This window comes from Cavia porcellus, unplaced genomic scaffold (genome assembly GCF_034190915.1).
Source record: "Cavia porcellus strain 051 isolate PalLab524CR breed Dunkin Hartley unplaced genomic scaffold, mCavPor4.1 scaffold_9, whole genome shotgun sequence".
In the NCBI taxonomy this organism is placed as follows: Eukaryota; Metazoa; Chordata; class Mammalia; order Rodentia; family Caviidae; genus Cavia; species Cavia porcellus.
The window spans coordinates 74,184,725-74,206,490 of record NW_026947492.1 but is presented as its reverse complement, the minus strand read 5'-3'; the positions used below and the strand labels follow the sequence as shown (position 1 = coordinate 74,206,490).

At 39.3% G+C, this 21,766-nt stretch overlaps 2 protein-coding genes across 4 annotated transcripts in view; both read left to right on the top strand.

Moving 5' to 3' along the window:
- The window catches only part of Dennd5a (DENN domain containing 5A), a 99,820-nt gene that overhangs the window by 21,561 nt on the left and 56,493 nt on the right, over positions 1–21,766 (top strand). The window lies entirely within an intron of this gene.
- LOC100713242 (mitochondrial import inner membrane translocase subunit Tim8 A) lies at positions 9,536–10,103 on the top strand. Its single transcript, XM_005000187.4, has one exon. The coding sequence runs from the start codon at positions 9,656–9,658 to the stop codon at positions 9,947–9,949; it is 294 nt and encodes a 97-aa protein (XP_005000244.1). The 5' UTR covers positions 9,536–9,655; the 3' UTR covers positions 9,950–10,103.

The following is a 21,766-nucleotide window of genomic DNA, read 5'->3' as shown; positions in this document are numbered from 1 at the left end:
TTAAGCCAAATTACATAAAGCTTTAAACCAGTTCATGTATAATGATTTGTATTTTATTTTTGTGATGCTATAGAGCAAAACTAGGGCTTTGTGCATGGTAAGCAGGTGTTCTACTGCTGAAATGTATCCGTATCTCTATAATGTTCTTCTTGAAATCAGTGTTCCAGTTTACCCTTTCCCTGTCTTGCTATAATTTATTTACATGCACATTCATGAATGGACATTTGGATTGTTTCCACTTTTGGCTATTGTAAATTGTGCTGCAAACGTTTATGTATATATTTTTGTTTGAACACTTGTGTGGGTATGCATTAAGGAGTGGGACTGATGGATCAAATGTTAACTCTTCAGCCTTTTAAAAAAAGTTTTCTTTTTTTATTGATACGTTTTAGATATAGTGATAACATACATCTTAGGGAATTTATATTTGTATGTGATATATCTTTCTGCTTCTTTTTTCCCCACTCCCCTTCCCTCCCTTCAACCCCTTTTCCCCTTCTTACTTACAAAAGCTTTGTTTCCATTTTTTATGTATGTATGTATTCATAACCTCATGCTTGCCAGGCACTCATGCTTGCCACTGTGCCACTGGGCTATATCCCCAGCCCCTATAACTTGATTCTTTCTTCCCCATGTCCATATCCTCCCCTCTCTTAGCCTCTCTTTTCATCCTTTACAAAAGCTTTGGTTCCATTGTTTTCCTTTCCCCTTCCTTCCTTTTCCCCTCCCCCTACCTAGTTTCCCTTGTCATTTAAATATTCTTCCTATTTCCCAATATCTGTTATATATTTTGATACTTATTTACCCTTTTGGTTTTAAGTGTGGTCTCACGGTGCATCCATTTATCTAGAAGTGTCCCAAACTTACCCTTCTTTGTGGCAGAGCAGTACTGCATTGTATAAAAAACAAAACACACTGTCTTTATCCATTCATCAGTTGACAGGCATTTGGGCTGTTTCTAAAATTTACAAACTATGCTGCTATGAATGTAGATGTTGCATATATGGCTGTGGTATGATGCTTTTCATTCTTTTGGGAAGATACCAAGAAGGGGAATAGCTGGATCAAATGGAACCTCCAGTTCTCATTGTTTGAGGAATTGCCACACTGATTTCCATGGTGGTTACACCTGTCCACACTCCCACCAAAGGGGAGATTTCTGCCCACAGTCCCGCCAGCATTTGTTCTTGATTGTTCTTGATAATAGCCATTCTTTTTTGTGTGAGGTGGAATCTCAGCCTTGTTTTGATTTGTATTTCTTGAATGACCAATGATGTTGAACATTTTTTCATGTATTTATTTGCTGTTTGTACTTTATTTGAGAAATGTTTGTTCTTTTCAGATACGTGTTTTTGGATTGGATCTTTATATTTGGGGAGATCTGCTTGTTTTAAATTTTTTATATTTTGTAAACATTGGTCCTTTGAGGAACAGCTTGCAAAAATCGTTTTCTGCTCTGTCGGTTTTCTCTTCACTTTGTTGGTGGTTTCTTTTGCTGTTCAAAAACTTTAGTAAGGTGAGATCCTAGTTATTGATTCTTAGTGATATTTTCTACCTGATTGGGGTTTTGTTCATAAAGTCTTTGCCTGCACCAATGTCCTCAAGAGTTCTACCTATTCTATCTTCCAGAGATTTAGCGTTTCTGTTTTAATATTTAGATATTTGGTCCATTTTGCTTTAGTTTAGTGCATATTGCAAGATATGAGTCTAGTTTTAATCTTTGGCTTGTGGGAAGCCAATTTTCCCAGCACTATTTATTAAAGAAGCTATCTTTCTTTCAATGGAGGTGTTTGGCTCCTTTATCAAAGATAAAGTAGCTGAGCATGTCTGGAGTTGGTTTTGCAACCTCTAATATGATCCATTAATGTTTCGGTCTGGTTTTTTTTTTTTTTTTTTTTTTTTTTTGGTCAGTACCATACTGGAATTCTCTTTTCTTTCTCCCTTTCTCCCTATCTCTCTTTCTTTCTCTCTTTGTCTTTTTCTTTTTGTCTTTTTGAGGCAGGGTCTCACTATGCAGTTTAGGCTGGCCATAAGCTCATTTTCTACCCCAGGCTGGCCTTGAACTCATTAGTGATTCTCCTTCTTCAGCCTCCCAATTGCTGGGATTACAGACATGTGCTACCATGCCCGGTGGTATCATGCTGTTTTTATCACAGTAGTTTAGTAATTTTAAGTAAGGGATTATGATGCCCCCTGCCTTACCTTTGTTTCCCAAAATTACTTTTGCTAGTCTAGGTCTCTTCCAGTTCCAAATGAATTTTTATTATATCATTTGCAAATAATGATAATTGAACTTCTTCCTTTCCTATCTATTTGGGTTTTTTTGTTTGTTTGTTTCATTGCTCTGGCTAATGTGTCCAGACCTGTATCGAATAAAATTGTGACAGTGGACATCATTGTCTTGTTCCTAATTTTAGAGTGGAAGCTTTCAGTTTTTGTCCATTTAGCATGATGTGGGTGGTTGGTTTCTCATAGATGACTTTTATCAGATTGAGATAAAGACCATCTATTCTAATTTTATGTAGTTTTTTTATCATGAAAGGGTGTTGGACTTTGTCAAATGCTCTTTCTGCCTCTGTTGAAACGACCATATGCTTTTGTCCTTAGTTCTGTGAATATGTATATTACATTTATTGATTTACATATGTTGAACCCTCCCTGCATCCCTGGGATGAATCCTGCTTGGTCATAGTGTGTAATCTTCTTGATGTTCTGTTGTATTCTGTTTGGCAGAATCTTACTGATGTTTTTTGCATCTGTGTTCTTTAGGGAGATAGGCTTGTAATTCTCTTTTTTTGGTTAGGTCCTTCTCTTGTTTTGATGTTGGGGAAATACTTTCTTCCCTGAATCAATTTGTGAGTATGCTTCCCTTTCTGTTTCATTAAGACTTTAGGGGCACTAAATGTTATCTAAATTTCTTGTACAATCTGTTAGAGCCTGGGCTTTTCTTTGTTGGTAGGTTTTCTTTTTTTTTTTTTTTTTTTTTTTTTGTCTTTTTCCTTTTTATCGGTACCAGGGATCGAACTCACGACTGCCTGCTTTCAAGGCAGGCGCTTATGCCGCTGAGCTAAACCCCCAGCCCCTGTTGGTAGGTTTTCTATTACGTCTTCAATTTCATGGACTGACATTGGGTTATTTAGGGTTTTATATCTTCTTGATTCCGTTTTAGTAATGCCTACGTATGTAGGAATCTGTCCATTTCTTCTGTGTTTTCCGTCTTATTTGAGTACAGGTGCTTGAAGTGGGCATTAATCTTCTATATTTCTGCAGGATCTGTTGTGATTTCACCCTTTTCAATGCTAGTTGCATCGATTTGTGTATTTTCTTTCCTTTTTTTGATAAGGTTGTTGAAGGGCTTGTCAATTTTATTTACTGTTTCAAACAACCACCTCTTGAATTCATTGACTCTTTGTATTATTTTCTTAGTCTCCATTACATTACCTTCTGCTCTGATTGCTATAATTCCCTCCCTTCTATGAGCTTTGGGCTTGACTTGCTCTTGTTTTTGTGGAAGCTTGAGGTTCAACATTAGGTTGTTGGTTTGAGTGTGCTCTGTTCTTCTGATATGAGGATTCACCACTATAAATTTCCCTGATAGGGCTGCTTTCATTGCATCCCATAAATTCCAGTATGTTGTATTGCATTATCATTGTGGGGTGCAGGGTGGGGGTGGGGGTGGTTACTGGAAATTAATTCAGTGCCTTGCACTTGCCAGGCAGGTGCTTAGCATTATCATTTAACTGTATAAACTGTTTATTTATTTATTTATTTATTTAGTATTGGGGATCAAACTTCCTTGTGCATTAGTTGCATTATTGCAACCTTGCATTATTTAATTGTAGAAACTGTTTAATTTGGTTTTTTTGGTATTGGGGGTCAAACTTACAATCTTGTGCTTACCAGGCAAGCGCTTGAGCCAGTGAGCTAAATTCTCTGGCCTTGAATGAAGCTGTCTTAATTTCTAATTTAATTTCATATGAGATGATAAAGGAGATGGTAGTGCAGCTAGGGGTTATATCCTTCACCTGGGTTTCAAATACGTCCTTTTTTTTTTTACTATTAATGTGAAGTTGATCAATCTACCTTTGTGTTTCAGTCTCTTAATCTGTCCCATAAGAGTTGCAAAGATTTAACAAGCTGGACACAGAGACACATGCCTGTAATCCTAGTTACACGGAGGCTGTGGCAGGAGGATTGCAAATTTGAGGCCAGCCTGAGCAATTTATTGAGACGCTGACTCAACAAAATATAAAGGGGGGATTGGAGATGTAGCTCAGTGGTAGAGTGCCCTGGATTCAGTCCTTAATACTCCTCCCAAAGGAAATGAATTAAGACACTAAACGTTCACTATTACTAACATTTTAATTTCTATTACTTCTATATAAATTTTTTTTGAGACAGAATCTCGCTATATAATTGAGGCTGGCCTTGAACTCACTATGTAATTCTCACTATATAATTCAGGCTGGCCTTGAACTCACCAGGCTGACCCTGATTCACAGTAATCCTCCTACCTCAGCCTCCCAAGTGCTGGGATTACAGGCATGGGCCACCATGCCTGGTTTAACTTCCATATAATTTTGACTTTGATGGGAAGTAGTAATAGGGTAATGCTAGTATACACATCTCATTTGGGCTTGCTAGCAATAACATAAAGGAAGTTCTATTCTCATTTTATAGATAAGGCAACTGATGTACACTAGTTAGGTAACAGCTAGTATGAAGTAAAACTGGGAGTTACTTTCAGATCTGTGAGAATACAGAGTTTTTCTTTTTTAATTAAAAAGCTCTTGCTGGGCATGGTGGTGCACACCTATATTACCAGCTCTCGGGGACTGAGGCAGAAAGATAGCCGTGAGTTTGAGGCCAGCCTGAGCCACATAGCAAGTTCAAGACCATCCTGAACTGCATAGCAAGACCCTGTCTCAGAAAACCCCAGAAACCTAAATTAAAAAGGTACCGAATCAGGAGACCGAGGCAGGAGGATCATTGCAATTTTGAATCCAGGCCAGGCTACAAAGTGGGCCCAATGCCAGCCTGCACTGCGTAGCCAGATTTTGTCTCCAAAAAAAAAAAAAAAAAAGCTATTGAAATAAATATACATAGTGTGCATCTCAAAGTGTAGACTGTGGTAGCATTTTTCTAAGTTGTGTATACCTATGTTGTCTGCACTCTAAAATTACTGTCTGCCTTTCCACTCACCACTTGTAACCATTTTCTGATTTTTAACAGCATTGTTTTATCTGTGTATTTTATGTGACTATAATCACATACTGGGTGCTCTTTTGTGTATAGATTCTTTTGCACCACATTATGTTTGAGAGAATCATTCACTTTGTATGTAGTTTTAGATCTTTCATTCTTATTGCTGTATAGTTTTTCTTTGTTTGTTTTCTTTTTTTGGTTTTTTGATGCAGGATCTCGTTATGCAGTCCAGGGTGGCCTTGAACTCACTAAGTGGCCCATGCTGGCCTCGAACTTACAGTATCCTCCTGCCTCAGCCTCCCAAGTGCTGGGATTACAGACATACACTGTCTGTAAACTGACTGTCATCTAGTTTTTCACTGTGTGATTTTACGACAGTTTATATATCTGCCATTTAAAGGGATATGAACAGTTTCAGCATCTTGAATATTACAGTATTGATATGAACATTTACATTAGTGTATTTTTTATGAATATGCTTTTTGCTGTGTTGGGAATATATTTAGGATGAAATTGCTGGGTCATAGATGTAAATACATTCAGTGTTAGCAGATGCCATATGATTTTCCATAGAGGCGGTGCCAGTTTACAGTCCTCCCTGCAGTGTATCAGAGTGTAGTTTGCTCCCTGTCTTTACTAATCCTTGACATTTTCCTTCCTTTTTGTTTTACCCATTACAGTGGTTATGCAGTGAGGTTGCATTATTTGAATTTTCAAGTTCTGGATGACTAATGCAGTTGCGCACTTTGCAACGTTATCAGATATTTTGTGCTTAGGCGTTGTTTTTGAAGTATTTAGGGGGTTTGTTTTGCTATTTTTTTCTTAGTGATTTAACTACATTCTTTTGTTCTAGACTTGTTACGTGTATTGCAGATATATTCTTGTATTATTTTCTCTTTTCATTCCCTCAATGGTGGCTTTCAATGAACAAAAGGTTTAAATTGTACTATTAATTTCTTTATGGTGCATTTTGTATCTTTGCTATTGGTAAGTTATAAGAATGTTTGTGTTTTCTTCTAATTTTTTTTTATGCTTCACATTTAGATAGCCGATTTTAGGGCTAATTGTTTTAAATGTTAACACTTATAACAGTATTATTGGCTTTAAAAAAAGTATCTCAGTGCTTTTGGGGGGACTATTTTTCTGTACTCTAGAATGAAAAAACATTTCCATTGCTCACAGCTGGACTTAGAGTACAAGAAGTCTTTGATATGACCAATACAGTGCCTTTAATGCACATTTTGTTAGACAAATGCTAGTCTTTGTGCTTTGATACAGTACCAATTTGTAAAATTTTAGCGGTTAGAAAATATTCTAACAGAAGAGTTTATTACTCTAAAAGGTCTTGTGGATAAAGGAAACTTTCTCTTCTGTCATTGAAATTATATTAATAAGAAGCACTCAAATTCTCTTTTCATTTTTTTTCTTTTTATGTTGCTCGAGATTGAATTTAAGGCCTTGCCCATGCTAGTTAAATCGTATTTTTTGGGGTTTTTTTTGGTTTTTGAAACAGGATCTTGCTATGTAGTCCAGGCTGGCTTTAAATTCAATATGTATTCTAGGCTGGCCTTGAAACCATAATGATCCTCTCTCCTCAGGCTCTTGAGTGTTGGGATTACAGGAGTACACCATCATGCCTGACCAAATTGTATTTCTGAGATAAGGTCTTGCTAAATTGCCCAGGATTACCTTGAACTTTTTGATCTTTCTGTTTCAGACATCCTAGTAGCTAGAGGACAAGTCTGGGTAACCTTGCCTGCTGGTATCCAGATTTTTAAACCTTCTTGTGTGCCATAGGAAGGAGAGGATGCAGAGTGAGAGATTTGTCAGTATTTGATAGCTACTGTGCTGTTTACTTTGGAATATTCTGTGAATCCAGTATGTGTTGTCATTTCATGCAGTAGAGACTTCTTTCTTGGGAAGTATCTGTGTCTTTTTTTTCAAGGACTAAAAATCTAGAAATGACTCTTGCATATGTGGCAGTCCACTTGGGAGGAAAGGATCTAATATTTGTGGAGTATCTTGAGCTCCATACAAATGTGTTCTATATGCTTTACATATGTTAACTCACTCAGTCCCCTCAATAGGTTTGATAACATATCTCCACAATCAGATGAGGAAACACATTTGTAGAAGAAACTGAAAGGGTTGCTGGCCCAGGCCGGATACTGTAGCCGGTAAAGCCAAGGAACTCTATCTCCTCCCACCCTTAGAAATTACCTCTGGCGCCAAACTAAGACCAATGGGCTACCTGTGCATCCCTAATACCCCTTAGGTTCCACCCCAGGCTCAGACTACTTATATGCCTCACTCCACGTGTTCCACGGAGAGATCTCCGGCCCGGGGGTGGGGGTGGGGGGGGTGGTGGGTGGTGGAGATGCCGCGCCCCAGGGGGTCGGGGGCCAAAATAAAGGTTACTTATATTTTATACTTATCTTTTCAGCCGCCGCAGTAGGTCCTCCTCCTGTTTCTCCCCTCCACAGTTCTATCAGAAACTATTTTTAAATGTTTTTATATATGATACTTCTGACACCAAATATGTGTGTGGTTTCCCTCCACCACATTAGCCAGTTCTCTAGATTGCTGGGCATCAATTGGGTGTCTGCAATTTTATTCAGTTCTGACACTCATGACCCTAGAGTTTTATGCAGCTCCCACAGGTTAGGGGCTCAGTCCTAGAAAACTTCCCTCCACTTTATGTGCTAATCAGGAGACCCACGTTTCAACCCATTCTTCTGACCAACCAGCTGCATATAACCAGGGTTCTCACAGCTCCATCTTCAGGTTCAATAGTTTGCTAGAATGGCTCACAGAAATGCTTTACTATTATCCATTTAGTCTCTAGTACTGAGGAAAAAAGTTAAAGTGAAATCCCTTGCTTTCTTCCTGCCAAGTGTGAGCTCCACAGAATGATCAGAAAGGCAGTGTTACAGTTTTTATATAACACTTTGTCCATAAGACTCACTGTGTGGAAGGCATAGCTGCTAGTGGGCTTTTGGGAAGCAATTAGATTGAGAGAGGACCCTAACTTTATCCATGAATTAATCTATTGATAAGATCATAATTTGATGGTATTATAAGGGTGATGGAAACAGGAGGGGGTCTAATTGAAGGGGCTGGGTCATGGAGGCTTGACCGTAGGAATTATATCCCATCCCTACCCCCCTTTTTCTGTAGCATTCTGTGCTGCCATGAGATGAGCAGCTTTGTCTCACCAAACCTTTCTGCCATGACTTCTGTCTCATAACCCTGAAAGCTTTGGGGCCAGCTGCTCAAGGACTGACACCTCTGAAATCTTGACCTACAGTAAACTTTTTTTGTACCTGAAATTGAACTCATGACCTCGCTCTTGCCAGGCAGGTACTGTGCCTGCTGAGCTATATCCTTGGCCCCCTTTTCTCCTTTAAATAGTTTATGTTAGGTATTTTGTCATTGCAACAGAAAGCTGACTTAAACAGGCAACTGTGCTGTCAATGAGGTGGTGACTGAGCATATGCCGTGAATGTTCCCACATGCATTCATGTGTGCCCTCTGGGTACTCGAGATCCTGGATACTTGACAAAAAAGGACAGGGACACTCCAGATTGTGCACTGATGTCCGGCTCAAAGGAGCAATCTGGGCCAAAGGAGTAGGGAATGCCCTATGTGTATGTGTAGTTGTTCAGAAAACACGAGGATAAATTTATTCCTCAAATAAGCAATATACTTTTGTTACCTGTGTACCCGATTACACTTGCCAAAATCTGTCGGGGGGAATAAAAACTGATTGTCAAATAAAATTATAAAATTTCAAGGAAAAAAAAGACTGCGTATTGTATGAGAAGTTAGGAAAATAACTTCTTAGAGCCAACATGGCCCACTAAGAATATGTGAGGTCAGACTAACCAGATTTTCTTCATTTAGGTGAGCACTCTGGTAAAACTGGGTAATATTTTTAGCCTCCATTTTTGAATTGAGGTATACTTTAATGGGAATAATTAGGGTATACTTGGGATAAGATATTTGAGCTCTCAACAGGTAATGCAGAAGTAAAGGTATAGGAAGGAGATGCGGTAGTAACAACACTTCTTTTTTTTAAAAAAAAAAGCAGAAATTTAGGCTTAAGGAGGAGGTAAAGCACTGCTAGGGGCTAGGGGCGGGCCTTGGAGAGTCCGCCCAGCCTGGAACGCAAAGTCTCGCTCCCCCACTCCCCCCACCCCCAGCCCTCCGACCCCGCCTTCTGCCTGCCTCCTGCGCCTCCCGCCAAGAGAGCGCAGACACAGTGCATGGGGCGGAGGGGGGGACTTTGACCACTGCCCTGCGCAGGCGCAATGAGCGCGCTGGGCGGGCCCAGGGAGCGGGTTGTGGTTCCGGTTCCGGTCCCGGTGTCCACACACGTGAAGTGAAGGTCGGCGAGCTGTTTAGGTGTTCGCAGCTCGGCGCGGGTCTAGACAAGCGTGGTCGCTCTGGGATGGATTCCTCCTCTTCGTCTTCCGCGGTGGGACTGGGCGCAGTGGACCCTCAGCTGCAGCATTTCATCGAGGTGGAGACTCAGAAACAGCGCTTCCAGCAATTGGTGCACCAGATGACTGAACTTTGTTGGGAGAAGTGCATGGACAAGCCGGGGCCAAAGTTGGATAGTCGGGCCGAGGCCTGTTTTGTGAACTGTGTTGAGCGCTTCATCGATACAAGCCAATTCATCCTGAACCGACTGGAGCAGACCCAGAAGTCCAAGCCAGTCTTCTCAGAAAGCCTTTCTGACTGAGCTCAGCATCACCTCTCTGGAAAAGGAAGGTAGTTCAAGAGAAGAAGAGCTGTTGAGGGGACGAAGAAGTGGCCACGGGGAGACTGACTCCCACTTTTTGTCATTCTTAGGACATCTTGTGAGAATAAACAAAAACCAGATTTTTTGTGTGGGGTTTGAGGGTCATATGTGTATTCACTTTTTTTCCTTCGAATCTTGTGGAAAAACAATTGACAGATTGAGAAATTATAAATTGTATATTATTGTACGTGGCACTAAGCTTTTCTCGAGGCTCCCTTCCTGTAATTTTGATAGCAGCCCTTTGTTCTATAATTTTTCCCGTTCTATACTTTGATAGTGATACCACGTAGGTAAAATCTAATTGCGTAAATTCATTTCAGTTTTTTGGGAGAGATTTTGTGGCTGTCAGAAAGGACAGCAGCAAGAGAACAATGTGGCACTTAACTGAGCGTTTTGTGTCAGTGCTGAGAAAAAAATCTATGGCGTATTCATATAGTATATTTTAGTATTCCAGGCCATCTCCCTCCTCCACTCTGGTTCACTTAAATACTTAAAGTATAGTCTCAGGATAGCCTGGACAATCTGAAAATCAAGAGGCTTTTGTTATAAAGAACTAGCCAGTGAACTTAATTCTCATTACTACATGGCCACAGGAATAAGATAACTTACCCTGTTTGATTTATCAGAGTACCAAAATATTCAAAGGTGTGCCTAATGAAATTTGAAGATTTAGGCCAAAGTCTAAGCAATTTTAGGTAGAAGTGTGTTGGATGTTAATTGAAAGATTGGGTTGGCTTTTGATCACTGAAATAATTCAGTAAGATTTTTAAAAAGACAGTTTTTAGTTGGCTGCATGTTTGGTTTATGCAAAGTGTGGTTTAGTTGAGGGATTAGATGGACCTGTTCTAAGTAGTGTTAGACTACATGTAAGGTAGAATTTAGATCTATAAACAAGGGTTGTGAAGGAACTGAAAGTCACGCTGTGTGAACTGCATTCCGATGACCTGATTTGTTTTATTACCAGTAAATGATTTTGAAAATAGTTCCTACTGAAGAGTTCCCAAATAATTTAGGAATGAGGACATGGCACTACTGTTGGAATGCAATGGGTTTTGATAGAGTTTATTGGATAAATGTATATTACCTAATTAGGCAGAGAAGAATATCTCCCAAAAAAATGAAAAAGAATGCCCTATTTGGGGAAATGCAAAAAGGGAGAGAGAAGAAACTAGATGTTGACAGGTGCTTTATAGGCCGGTGGAGATACTGGAGCCAAAAAGAAAAAAGTGCCATATTCTTCTCAGTGCCAGGGTTCAAACTCAGGTGCCCTATAACAGCTACATCACCAGTCTTTAAAAAAAAAAAAAACACTTGACAAGTTGTCTTGATGGGATTTCAATTTGTAATCCTCTCAGCCACTTTGATTACTGGCAGTATAGGAGTATGCCATCAAGTCCAGCCATTTGTGTTAAACCAGGCCAGGACTCAAGCTTTCGCGTGTCTCTTTTTAAGAGTTCTTTCCTTCCCTTTTTTTTGTGTGTGTGTGTGTGTGATGGAATAGTGTTTGGAGACAGGGTCTCACCAGGTAATTTGGGCTGGCCTTGAATTTGCGGTGATCCTCTTGTCTCAGCTTCCTGAGTACTGGGATTACAGGGGTGGTGTACCATCACACCCAGCTCCTTCCCTTCTTTGAAATGTGTTCAGGTTTATGAAAGTGAAAAATAATCACAGGAAGCTGGGCGTGGGTACCGCATGCCTATAATCCTAGCACTTTTGGGAGACTGAGGCAGGAGGATCATTGAAAGTTTGAGAACAGCCGGGGCTACAAAGTGAACTCAAGGCCAGCCTGAATTGAATAATGAAACCCTGTCTAAAAAAAAAAAAAAAAAAAAAAAAAACCACAGGAATCACACAGAACTATCTTGTATTTCTTGTGTGGTTATGTACACATCCATGAGTGTAACTAGGGGTGGAACCTACAGCCTTGTACATACCAGGCAAGTGCTGTACCAGTAGGCTGCATTCCCAGCCCCTTTGTTATTACTATTATTTTTTTTTTTTTGAGACAAGATCTTGCTAAGTTCTGCATACTGACCTCATACATTCTTCCTACCTCAGTGTCTAGGATAGCAAACATGTGCCACCACATCTGGCTAGCTTTCTCCCCCTCTCTGTCTGTTTATCTCTTTCTCTCTCAGCTGTCCTGAGGATTAAACTCATACTGTCATGCATCTCCAGCCTTTTAAAATTTTGGGCTGACATGCATCTAAAATTTTTTATTTTGAAACAAGATTGTACTAAAAGTGCCTCAACTGAACTTGAGTTTGGCAGTCCTCCTGCCTCAGCCTCCCAGAGTGCTGGTATTATAGGTGTGAAGCACCACACTGGGCTTCGTCTGACTATCTTTTACATTCTTTCTTTTCCTTTGAGATGGGTCTTGCTATATAGTTTAGGCTGGCCTTGAATGCACCATGTAGCCCAGGTTGGCCTGGAACTCAAAGCAATCCTGTGTCAGCCCCCTGAATACGAGGATTACAGGCATATGTTACCATGCCCAGCTGTCTTTTATTTTCTTTTACCAGAAAATCTGTACCCTACAAGTAGTAACTTGAAGGGCATTAACGTTCTGTTATTAGTGCCAGATATTCTAATTACAGTCAGCTTTTTATTTTTTAGGTCATTCTACGGTCAGTTTTTTCTACTTTACCATACTATTTGCTTAAGAGCGGGTTCTTTGCCTGTTCTAAGGGTAGATGATCAGTTGCAGCTGTAATGATCCAGGAGTTAATAGCTGTGTCAAGTTAAGGATGTATTTATGTTTATCAGAACTGTAGAGTAAATGTGTGTGTAACTCATTCAGCTGTAGCTTATTGCTCCACTACAGGCAGCTCAATTTCAGCATGGGAAGGAAGCTCCTTAAGTTAAGCTGTAACCAGGGTTTGTATCCAGCCTGTAGGCTGTATATTCATGGCTAGCATTTGTTTGGATTGGTTGGTGTTCACTCTGAAGGAGTTGTTAAGTATTTTGAAAGTCATGTCTGGTTTTATTCATCTCTCTTTTCTAATCAGTGCTAGATTTGAAATTTCTCTTGTCTGTGCAGAAAAGTTGCCTTTCCCCCCCCTGTGTCATACTTCCAGCCAAAGGCAAAGAAATCTGAACTTTAAATTAATGTAGTAATTTAATTAATTAATTAATAATTCCAGCTATACTTCCAGCCAAAGGCAAAGAAATCTGAACTTTAAATTAATGTAATATTTTCACATACATTTCAGAATGACTTTTTCAAATATTAAAATACCACTGGAAGTGCTGCTTCTTTTATTGGCCTATAGTTGTGAGCAATTGGTGTTAGAATGTTCACTAAATTTCAGCTCACTCTAATTCAGGCTGACCTTGAACTCACTATGTAGCCCATTGTAGCCTTGAACTCAGCTGTTATCCTACTTCAGCCTCCTGAATGCTGGGATTACAGACATGCACCACCATGCCTGACTGTATAGACTTTAGCTCAGAAGTTGGATCATATTTAATAATTACTTTTAATTAGCTGGGCATGAAGGTCTCAGCATTTTGAGAAGCTGAGGCAGGAGGATCACAAGTCTGAATATGAGCAACTTAGAAATTTAGAAAAAACATGTCTCAAAAATAAAGGACTAGAGATGTAGCTCTGTGCAGAGGCCCTGGGTTTAATTCCCAGTACGACCTTTTCTTATGTTACAGCTTTAATGATTAGAATGTGTTCTGTTGTATTCTTGTGCCAAACTTTCCTCTTGTCATTAGACATTCTCTTAGCTTTTTTTTTTTTTTTTTTGCAGTTTTAAGCTCTTTTATGAGAAATTGCTTCTTCTAAATATTTGTTACTATTTCAGTCAGTGCCTTCCCCATCCCACCATGTCTTTTGGGTGGCATTTAATTGTGCCTAGCAGGTGAAAGGGTATGCTTATTTTTTTTCGGGTTTTAAAATATTGCAGATTGGTGAACTTCTTTCAAAGGGATCATTTTAGGGATTAGGACTAGTTCAGTGTTAAATCCCCTGAATTTTATGCTGAAATTTTAAGATATGTTAATAAAAAAATAAATTTTGTTCTGTTGAAATAACTTTTACTGGAAATAAGTAGAAGCAGTGAAATGGATTAAATATAAATCTTAAATGTAGCAAAGTCACAGTTTAGACTCATACTTAGCTCTATTAGAGAGCATACAGTACTAGATAGAACTACCATGTATTGGCAGTGATTAGGGAAAATATGTTAGAATGGTGGCATTTGAACAAGGCCTTCAGGGTTAGGAGTGTCTGGGAATAGGGAGATCATGAATAGGGAACTGTGGAGCATATTTTAGCAATTTTGAGGCAGCTTGTTTGGGTATAAGTGTGCTATTTATAGGAGATATCAATTGAAAGAGTTAATTATACCAAATAGACCAACAGGTAAAAATGAGAGTGGGGGAAGTCAGGTGTGGTGGTATACACCCATTGATGGATTCTGCCTGCCTGGGGCTCAGCTGTCTCTAACATGACATCCGCCCAATGTGACAATGGCCTCGAGAAGCAACTTACCTCTCCAAAAGTAACTTCTGTGTTCTCCTTTTAGTTCTAGAAATAAATCTACAGCTCCCTTTTCTCAAGTGTGCCTAGCCCTCTCCAATCCCAAGACTCCATAACCACTCAAGCACTCCAGCCCTAGCCAAACTCCATAAAGGCCATTTCCTAGCTCCCCCTTTTTGAGGGATCTTGTATTCTTCTGCAGCCCTTCTGTGCCCACAATAAAGGCTTTTATCTCCCCCAACCCTCACCCACCAATGGTGCCAAAAACCCTAACACCCGTAATCTCCATTCTGGAGTTTGAGGAGGAGGATCATAATTCTGAGGCCAACCTGGATAACTGAGTGAGGTCTTACCTTCCCTTCATTCCCACCCCAATAAAAAGGTCAACAGATGCAGCTCAGTGTAGAGTGCTTGCTTAGTATGTGTGAGGTTCAGTCCCCAGTACCACACCAGTGGTGGAGGCAATGTGTAGAGGTGTATACACTATTATAGAAGTGCCATACTGACCTTTTGAGGATGACTTCATTTTCCTTCCTTCCTAGCTTGCTTACTTACTTCCTCTTTTGCTTTTTGAGACAGGGTCTGGCTCTAATTCAGGCTGGTCTTAACTCTACGTAGTTCAGGCTAGCCTTGAACTGGTGATCTTCCTACTTCAGCCTCTAGAGTGCTGGGATTATGAGTGTGCACCCCATACCCAGCCTTTTATTGTGTTCTCTTTCTCCCTCTCTCTCTCTCTTCCTCTCCTCCCCTTCCCTCCCCTCCTTTTTTTCTTTTCTTAAGACAAGCTCTTACTGTGTAGTTCAGGCTGATCTTGAACTCACTATGTAGTCCTGGCTGACCTCAAACTTAGTGCAGTTTTACTACCTCAGCCTCCCAAGGTATGCTCCACCATGCCTGGCTCTTCCTTTTCTAACACTGTAAAGTAGATATGGTATATGGAAACCTCTGGCAGTGAAGTGTTTGAGCATCAAGTAAAGATCTTTGTTTTCCTCTTTGGAAATGTTAGCAGAATACAGAAAACGTGGGCTTGGGTGCTACTTTCTGCTTCTTTCATGGTTCTTTTGGTCATTGTTTTGAGAACCTTTTGGTCATTGTTTTGAGAAGGGTCACCTGTCAAAGTACTGTGAAGGCAGGTGTTATCTGGTAGGCAGTCTGACAGTCATCTTAGATCCAGCCAGCTTTGGCTGGCCAACTTGAAGAGGAGCTCAAGGCAGCCTATGCTGGAAGATGAGTAAGTTTTAGAGTGGGGTAGCAATTCAGCTTAGTAGATAGTACAAGATTAGAGCAGGGTCTGGAGCCTCAACCACACTTTATTTTAAAACATTGTTTTGGTACTGGGATTTGAACCCAGGGTCTTCACACTAAGCTGCACTGCCAGCCCTTTTCTACTTGTTTTTATTTAATTTTTTTTAAATTAAAAAACTTGTGTGTTACTTTTTTATTTATTGGTGCTAGGGATTGAACTCAGGACCTTCACACTGAGCTGTATCCCTAGCTCTTTTTGTTTTGAAACTTGAGCTCACTAAGTCTTTTTTGATGACTTAAGTGGTTTTGAAGAATGTTGGTCAGATGTTTTTGTAGAGTATCCCTCAACTGGTATCTGTGTGGCATTGGAATTACAGTTTTTTGGAGGAACATCCTAGACGTAAAGTGCTATTCTCATCATATCAAGGATACATACAATAAATATAATTTATCAGTGTTGATGTTAATCTTGATAATCTGGTAGTATTTGTGATGCTTTTCATATGTAAAGTTTAAAATCTCTTTTCTTTATTTCATGGCAGAAGTAGATGCTTCAGGTTCATTTTGTGTTTCTTGTCTCAGTTACAGAACTAGCCTTTTCCACATGTTCCAAGTTTCTCCAGGTTCTGTATTTTGAGGAATGGGATGAGATAAGATCTGTGCTAGTTGTGCTCGCTGTTACTTGTGATGTTGCTTCTGGGTCCTTTGATAGTTTTTTTTGGTGGTTAATTTGTTTTGTTTTTGAGAGGGTCTTGTTCTATAGGCTGGTCTTCAACCACAGCACTTTTGCCTCAGCCTCTGAGTGTTGGGATTGCAGGTATGCACCACCATGTCTGGCTTTCTATTCTAGATTATGTTTTAAAGACTCCGTCATGAACAGTACAGTAATCGTACTTTTCTCTTGTGTGACTGAATAATGTTCTACTGTATAGTCATACAATATTTTTTTCATCAGATGATGCCTGTTTTAATTTGTTTTTATTTTGTCTTTTTGAGACAAGGTTTTGCTATGCAGTTCAGGCTGGCCTTCAACTCACTTTGTAATCCACACCGATTTTGAATTTGCAGTAATCCTCCTGCCTCAGCCTTCTGAGTGCTGGGATTACAGGCTTGTGCCACTACCACACCTGGCTTGCCTGTTTTTAAGTAATCTCTCAATAGGTCCTGATTTTAGCTTTCTGAAGCCCCCTGTTATCCATTTATTTTTTAGCAATCCGTTTCCTGCTTTGTCTTTTTGGCAAAGAAATTGAGACTCACAAAATATAGTAAATAGTTTTAAGATCTTACTGTTACTATATAGCAAAGGTAGGAGCCCATCTCTTGCCTTCTAGGCTAGTTGCTCAGTTTTACTATGGGCTATTGTAAAATTTGGTAGGGAGAATGTGTGGTGCATTGCTCAGATTTTTTTCTCTGTCACTTCATAGAGAAGCAAGTGGATTTGCCTAAATCCAGTTTTCTGGAAGTGGTAGCTTTTAGGGAAAAGAGCCCATGTACATGGATAGCCTTTCAGGACTCTGGCTATGTTTGTAAGAGTATGTCTATATAAAATTTATTGATTAGAGAAAAACATGGGCTTGGGTTCCTTAACCTTCTTTAATGGACTGTGATTTTTGACAGTGTGTTGCACGTGCCCTAATACACAGCAGGGTGTCCAAATCCAAGATGTTACCTCAGTAGATATGTTCCTTGCCCTGCATTTGTTCCAGTAGAGGTTTGGAGCGTCCTGTCTGGGTAGGTTCTTAAATGTCAGTCTCTTTTAAAGCTGGTGAAACACTTGGTACGTGAGTTGAATTAGGTATGGTGCCTGTGTAGGAGGAAAAGCCTCAATAAAAGCAATGTCTGAGGCAGACATGGTGGCACATGTCTGTAGTCCCAGCACATTAGTAGGCTAAAGCAGGAGGATTGCAAGTTTGAGCTCAGCCTGAACAATTTACTGAGACCTTGTCTCAAAATAAAAATTAAGAAAGGGCTGGGCCCTTGTAGCTCAGTGTAAATGCCCTGGCTTTAATCTTTGTACTTTAAAAAAAGGCTATGACTGCATATATTTACAAACATAAACTTTTCTGACAGAGAAAGCATGTTGAAAAAGAAAGTGAACAATCTGCCTCTAGGGGTAACAGATGGTTTCTCTTAATTTTCTCTTGAAAAAGACTTGTGAGCAGTTGTGTTCTGTTTAGTGCCTTAAAGGCTTCTGTGGCCTGTCCAGTGTGGGCGTTGCTCATGCCTATATTCTGGCTCCTCCTTTGTGAATGTGACTACTGAGCACCAGTCAGCTGGCTACAGGTCTTCTCATCCAGGTAGTTACCGTAATACCTATGTATTATTTTCTTGGCATTTATCTTCACTTTATGTTGTAGAACCTGCAAATTTACCTCAGTTTCACATGATAAGGGAGAGTGACAACTGCCAAAACTTGATGACCCTTATCGTCTTTGATGTGTGCTTTTAAGGCGTCTTTACTTTCTAAAACATGCTGGTAATAATGAAGTAGTCATCTAAAAGTAATTGCAAGAGTAATTTCCATGGAACTAGAAGCCTGGTTCTGTCCTCTTTTTACTACTGTGCCATAGTCAAAAGTGGCAAGAAATGCTGCCTGATGTGTACAGTGATTATCTGGGGGATGAGCGTAGCGGGGCTGAAGTGCTGGGGAACAAACAAGCTGAAGACAAAACAAGCTGGGTTTTTAATATGCACCAAAAATGGAGTATGGATTGCCAGCAATACTATCTTGGCCAGCAGCTTGCTTTAAAAATGTTTGTAACAGGAAGGATTCAGTAACATCTTTTAGCGGATGAAGTAAACAGATTATAGCACTGAATAGGTATCTGTGGTCACCAACAGAATCAAACTGGTGATAATTTCAATCATTTGTTTTCCTAGAATGTAATACACCTCTCTTGTCTTTCGTTTCAAGATTTTCTTTTATCTTTGGCTTTCAGAAGTTTAAATATACAGACACAGTGCCTATGTATTATTTTCTTGGTATTTTTCCTATTTTAGGTTCACTGAGCTTATTGAATCTGTATATTTTTGTCGTTTACCAAATTTGGTAAGCTTTTGATCATTATTTCTTCCAATGTTTGTTTTCTGCCCTGTTCTCTTTACTTTCCTTCTGAAATTCCAATCCCCATATGTCTGTGAGCTCATCTTCCTCATTGCTTTTTTTTCTTTTTAGCCTTTTTTTTTTTTCCTGTTCTTGTTAGTTTGTTTTTTTTTGAGATAGAGTCTTGCGGTGTAGTTCATGCTGGCCTTGAACTAACTAATCAGTCTGGCCTCCATCTGGCTATGATCCTCTTGCCTCAGCCTCCCTAGTGATGGGACTACTGACATGTGCCACTATGCCTGGCTCTCTCTGCTTTTTAGATTGGAAAATTTTTGTTACCCTGTTTTCACATTCACTAACTTCTGTCATCTCCAACCTGTTGTTAAGCCTATCCACTGAATTACAGTGTCTGTTTCTCTATGAGATATGTTTTGTTATTTATTATGATCATAGCTATTTTAAAATCCTTATCTACTGATTTCAATATTTAGGCCAACCCAAAGTCAGTCTCTGTTAATTGATTCTTTTGAGAGTGGGTTATATTTCCCTCTTTATATGCCACACAATTTTGGATTGTGTCCTTGACATTGAGCATAAGTTGATTTTTGTTTTGTTATTTTTTCCCTGCAGTAAGTGGCAGCATAAATCTCAGTTACTGGCCAACTTGGCTAACTTGTCTCTTGCATGTATTCATGCGTGGTTCCTGGGTTGGCCAGAAATATAGGCAGTTTTACACAGATTTAGGGGCTCTTCCCCTAACCTGGTACTCGAGCATTTCCTCCTTCTCAGTTACTATTGTTATCTTAAAGTTTTTCCTCTGGTTCTTCACGTTGGTAAGAATATAGATTTTTATGAGTTTTAGCCATCTTTCATGACACAGACTGCGACTTCTCTGCAAAGTCATGAAAAGTGAAAACTCACCACCCAGTGTTACCTTCTCTAAAGTGTTGATTCTTTTTCCTCTGTCAGAATTTTACTGTTTTTTTTTTCTATTTCTTTGAAGTAGTTTGTGGTGTGTTTGTTTGTTTGTTTTGTTTTGTTTTGTTTTGTTTTCCCAGGGCTAGGGATTGAACCCAAAACCTCAAGCATGCTAGGCAAGCATTGTACCACAGAATTGTTCCATGCATATCCCTAAGCATTTGTTTTTCTATATTTTGTCCAAAATTGATTTCATAGGAAGCAGAACTTTTGTCAATTAGATATGAATTATTTTGTCGATAAAGTCAGTTTTTAAAATTATAGTTTTATAAATATTTATTTTTCCCCTTTTTTCTTTAGGTGCCAGTTATAAAAATGATTAGTTACTTTTTTAATGTTTAACATTTTACATAAAGCTTTTTATGTGTATTTCCACTCTGATTATTGATGGGTTTAGGAATCCACATGTCTGTTTGGTACAACTAAGGTGTGGACATAATGGATGCATCCTATGAATGATTTCCTAGAACATAATTACTTCATTTTGCTTGAATCTATGTGTCTTAGTCCATTTTCTGTTGCTATAGTACAATACCTAAGACTAGAAAAGCAGCTTATTTTGGTTCATGGTTCTGGAGGCTAGGAAGACCATGAATGGACAGCAGCATCTGGTGTGGGCCTTGTGTTCCATCCATTCATGACAGAAAGCAAAAGGGCTAGGAGCACTGCAGAAGAGAGGAAATGAGGCTGAACTCCTGTGAAGGCATACAGTCTTGTGAGACGGGCTTTAATCCATTCATGAGGGCTCGCCCCCACCCCTGAACAGTCCCCACTTGGCCTTACCTTCCAGTATTGTCACACTGAAGAATTAAAGTTCTGACACCTGAGCTTTTGGGGGTCGCACTCAAACCTTAGCGCTAAGCTATGTTCCAGAGTAGCTTCCCACTTTTTTTGTGGGGGGTGGGTACCAGGGATTAAACTCACGACCTCACACTTACCAGGCAAGTGCTTAAGCTGCTGAGCTAAGGTAGCTTCCTATTATAGTACCACTTAAACGTGGTTGAGGCCACATGAGTTTCTCTCAGGCAACTGTTTGGGAAATGCTTTTTCATATCTACTCTCACCATTTCAAAACTGTCATTGTTTCCAACAGGTATAATACAGTGGTACCTCTATTTGTGAACTTCTTTCCACTATTCTGGTCACAAATTGTATTGGAAAGAACTGAATCAAATTCAGTGATTAGACGCAATGTTGACTGTATGGGGAAATTTTATTCAGTTCTTCTTCATTTTGGTTTGCATCCAGAATTGTGAAAGAATTAAGTTCATGAACCAAGATACCACTACATTTAATATAAATGTGCAACTTTGAGATTTTGGTGAAATTTTCATGATTGATTCAGCACATTTCAGGCAGAAGTTTTGAGAATCTATTTTTTTAAAACTTGCTTACATACTTGTTTGTATGAAAAGACAATTTTGAATCCAGTGACTGACCATAGGCTTCTCATGATAGGAAAGAAGGAAGTGTTGCCCTGATATCAGTGAATATTGGTTGGGAAAGCAGTTGTTTAATAGTATGTAAGATTTAGCCTGCCCATTTACATTAGTCTACAAATGTCAAATTAGGTGGAACATTTTGACAGCAGCTTATTTTTTGAGTTGTGGAATTTCCTGAGAATCTGGTAAAAATTATGGTTCTCTTCCTAGAACAATACACATATCACACAAATGTTTGTAAACAGTTTTAGAGAATTCAGGAGTTCCTTTGAAACATCCCAATTCAAACACTCCTTGTTTACTATAATTCAAGTCAAGTTATTAAAGCATTAATAACAATACAAATATGACTTTGTTTCTGATTTGATCACAGCAGAACAAAAAAAAACCTATTAGAAGTCATTGTAAGATATGCATGCTTTAAAAAAAACCTGTTATGATTTGTCTAAACTGTACTTCTTCAGAGGCAGATTTACAAAAATAGACCAACACCTATATAACTGACTTCTAAGCTGTTGTTACAACTGGTTTTAGTTCTTATATCTAGACCAGCTGATGTTTGT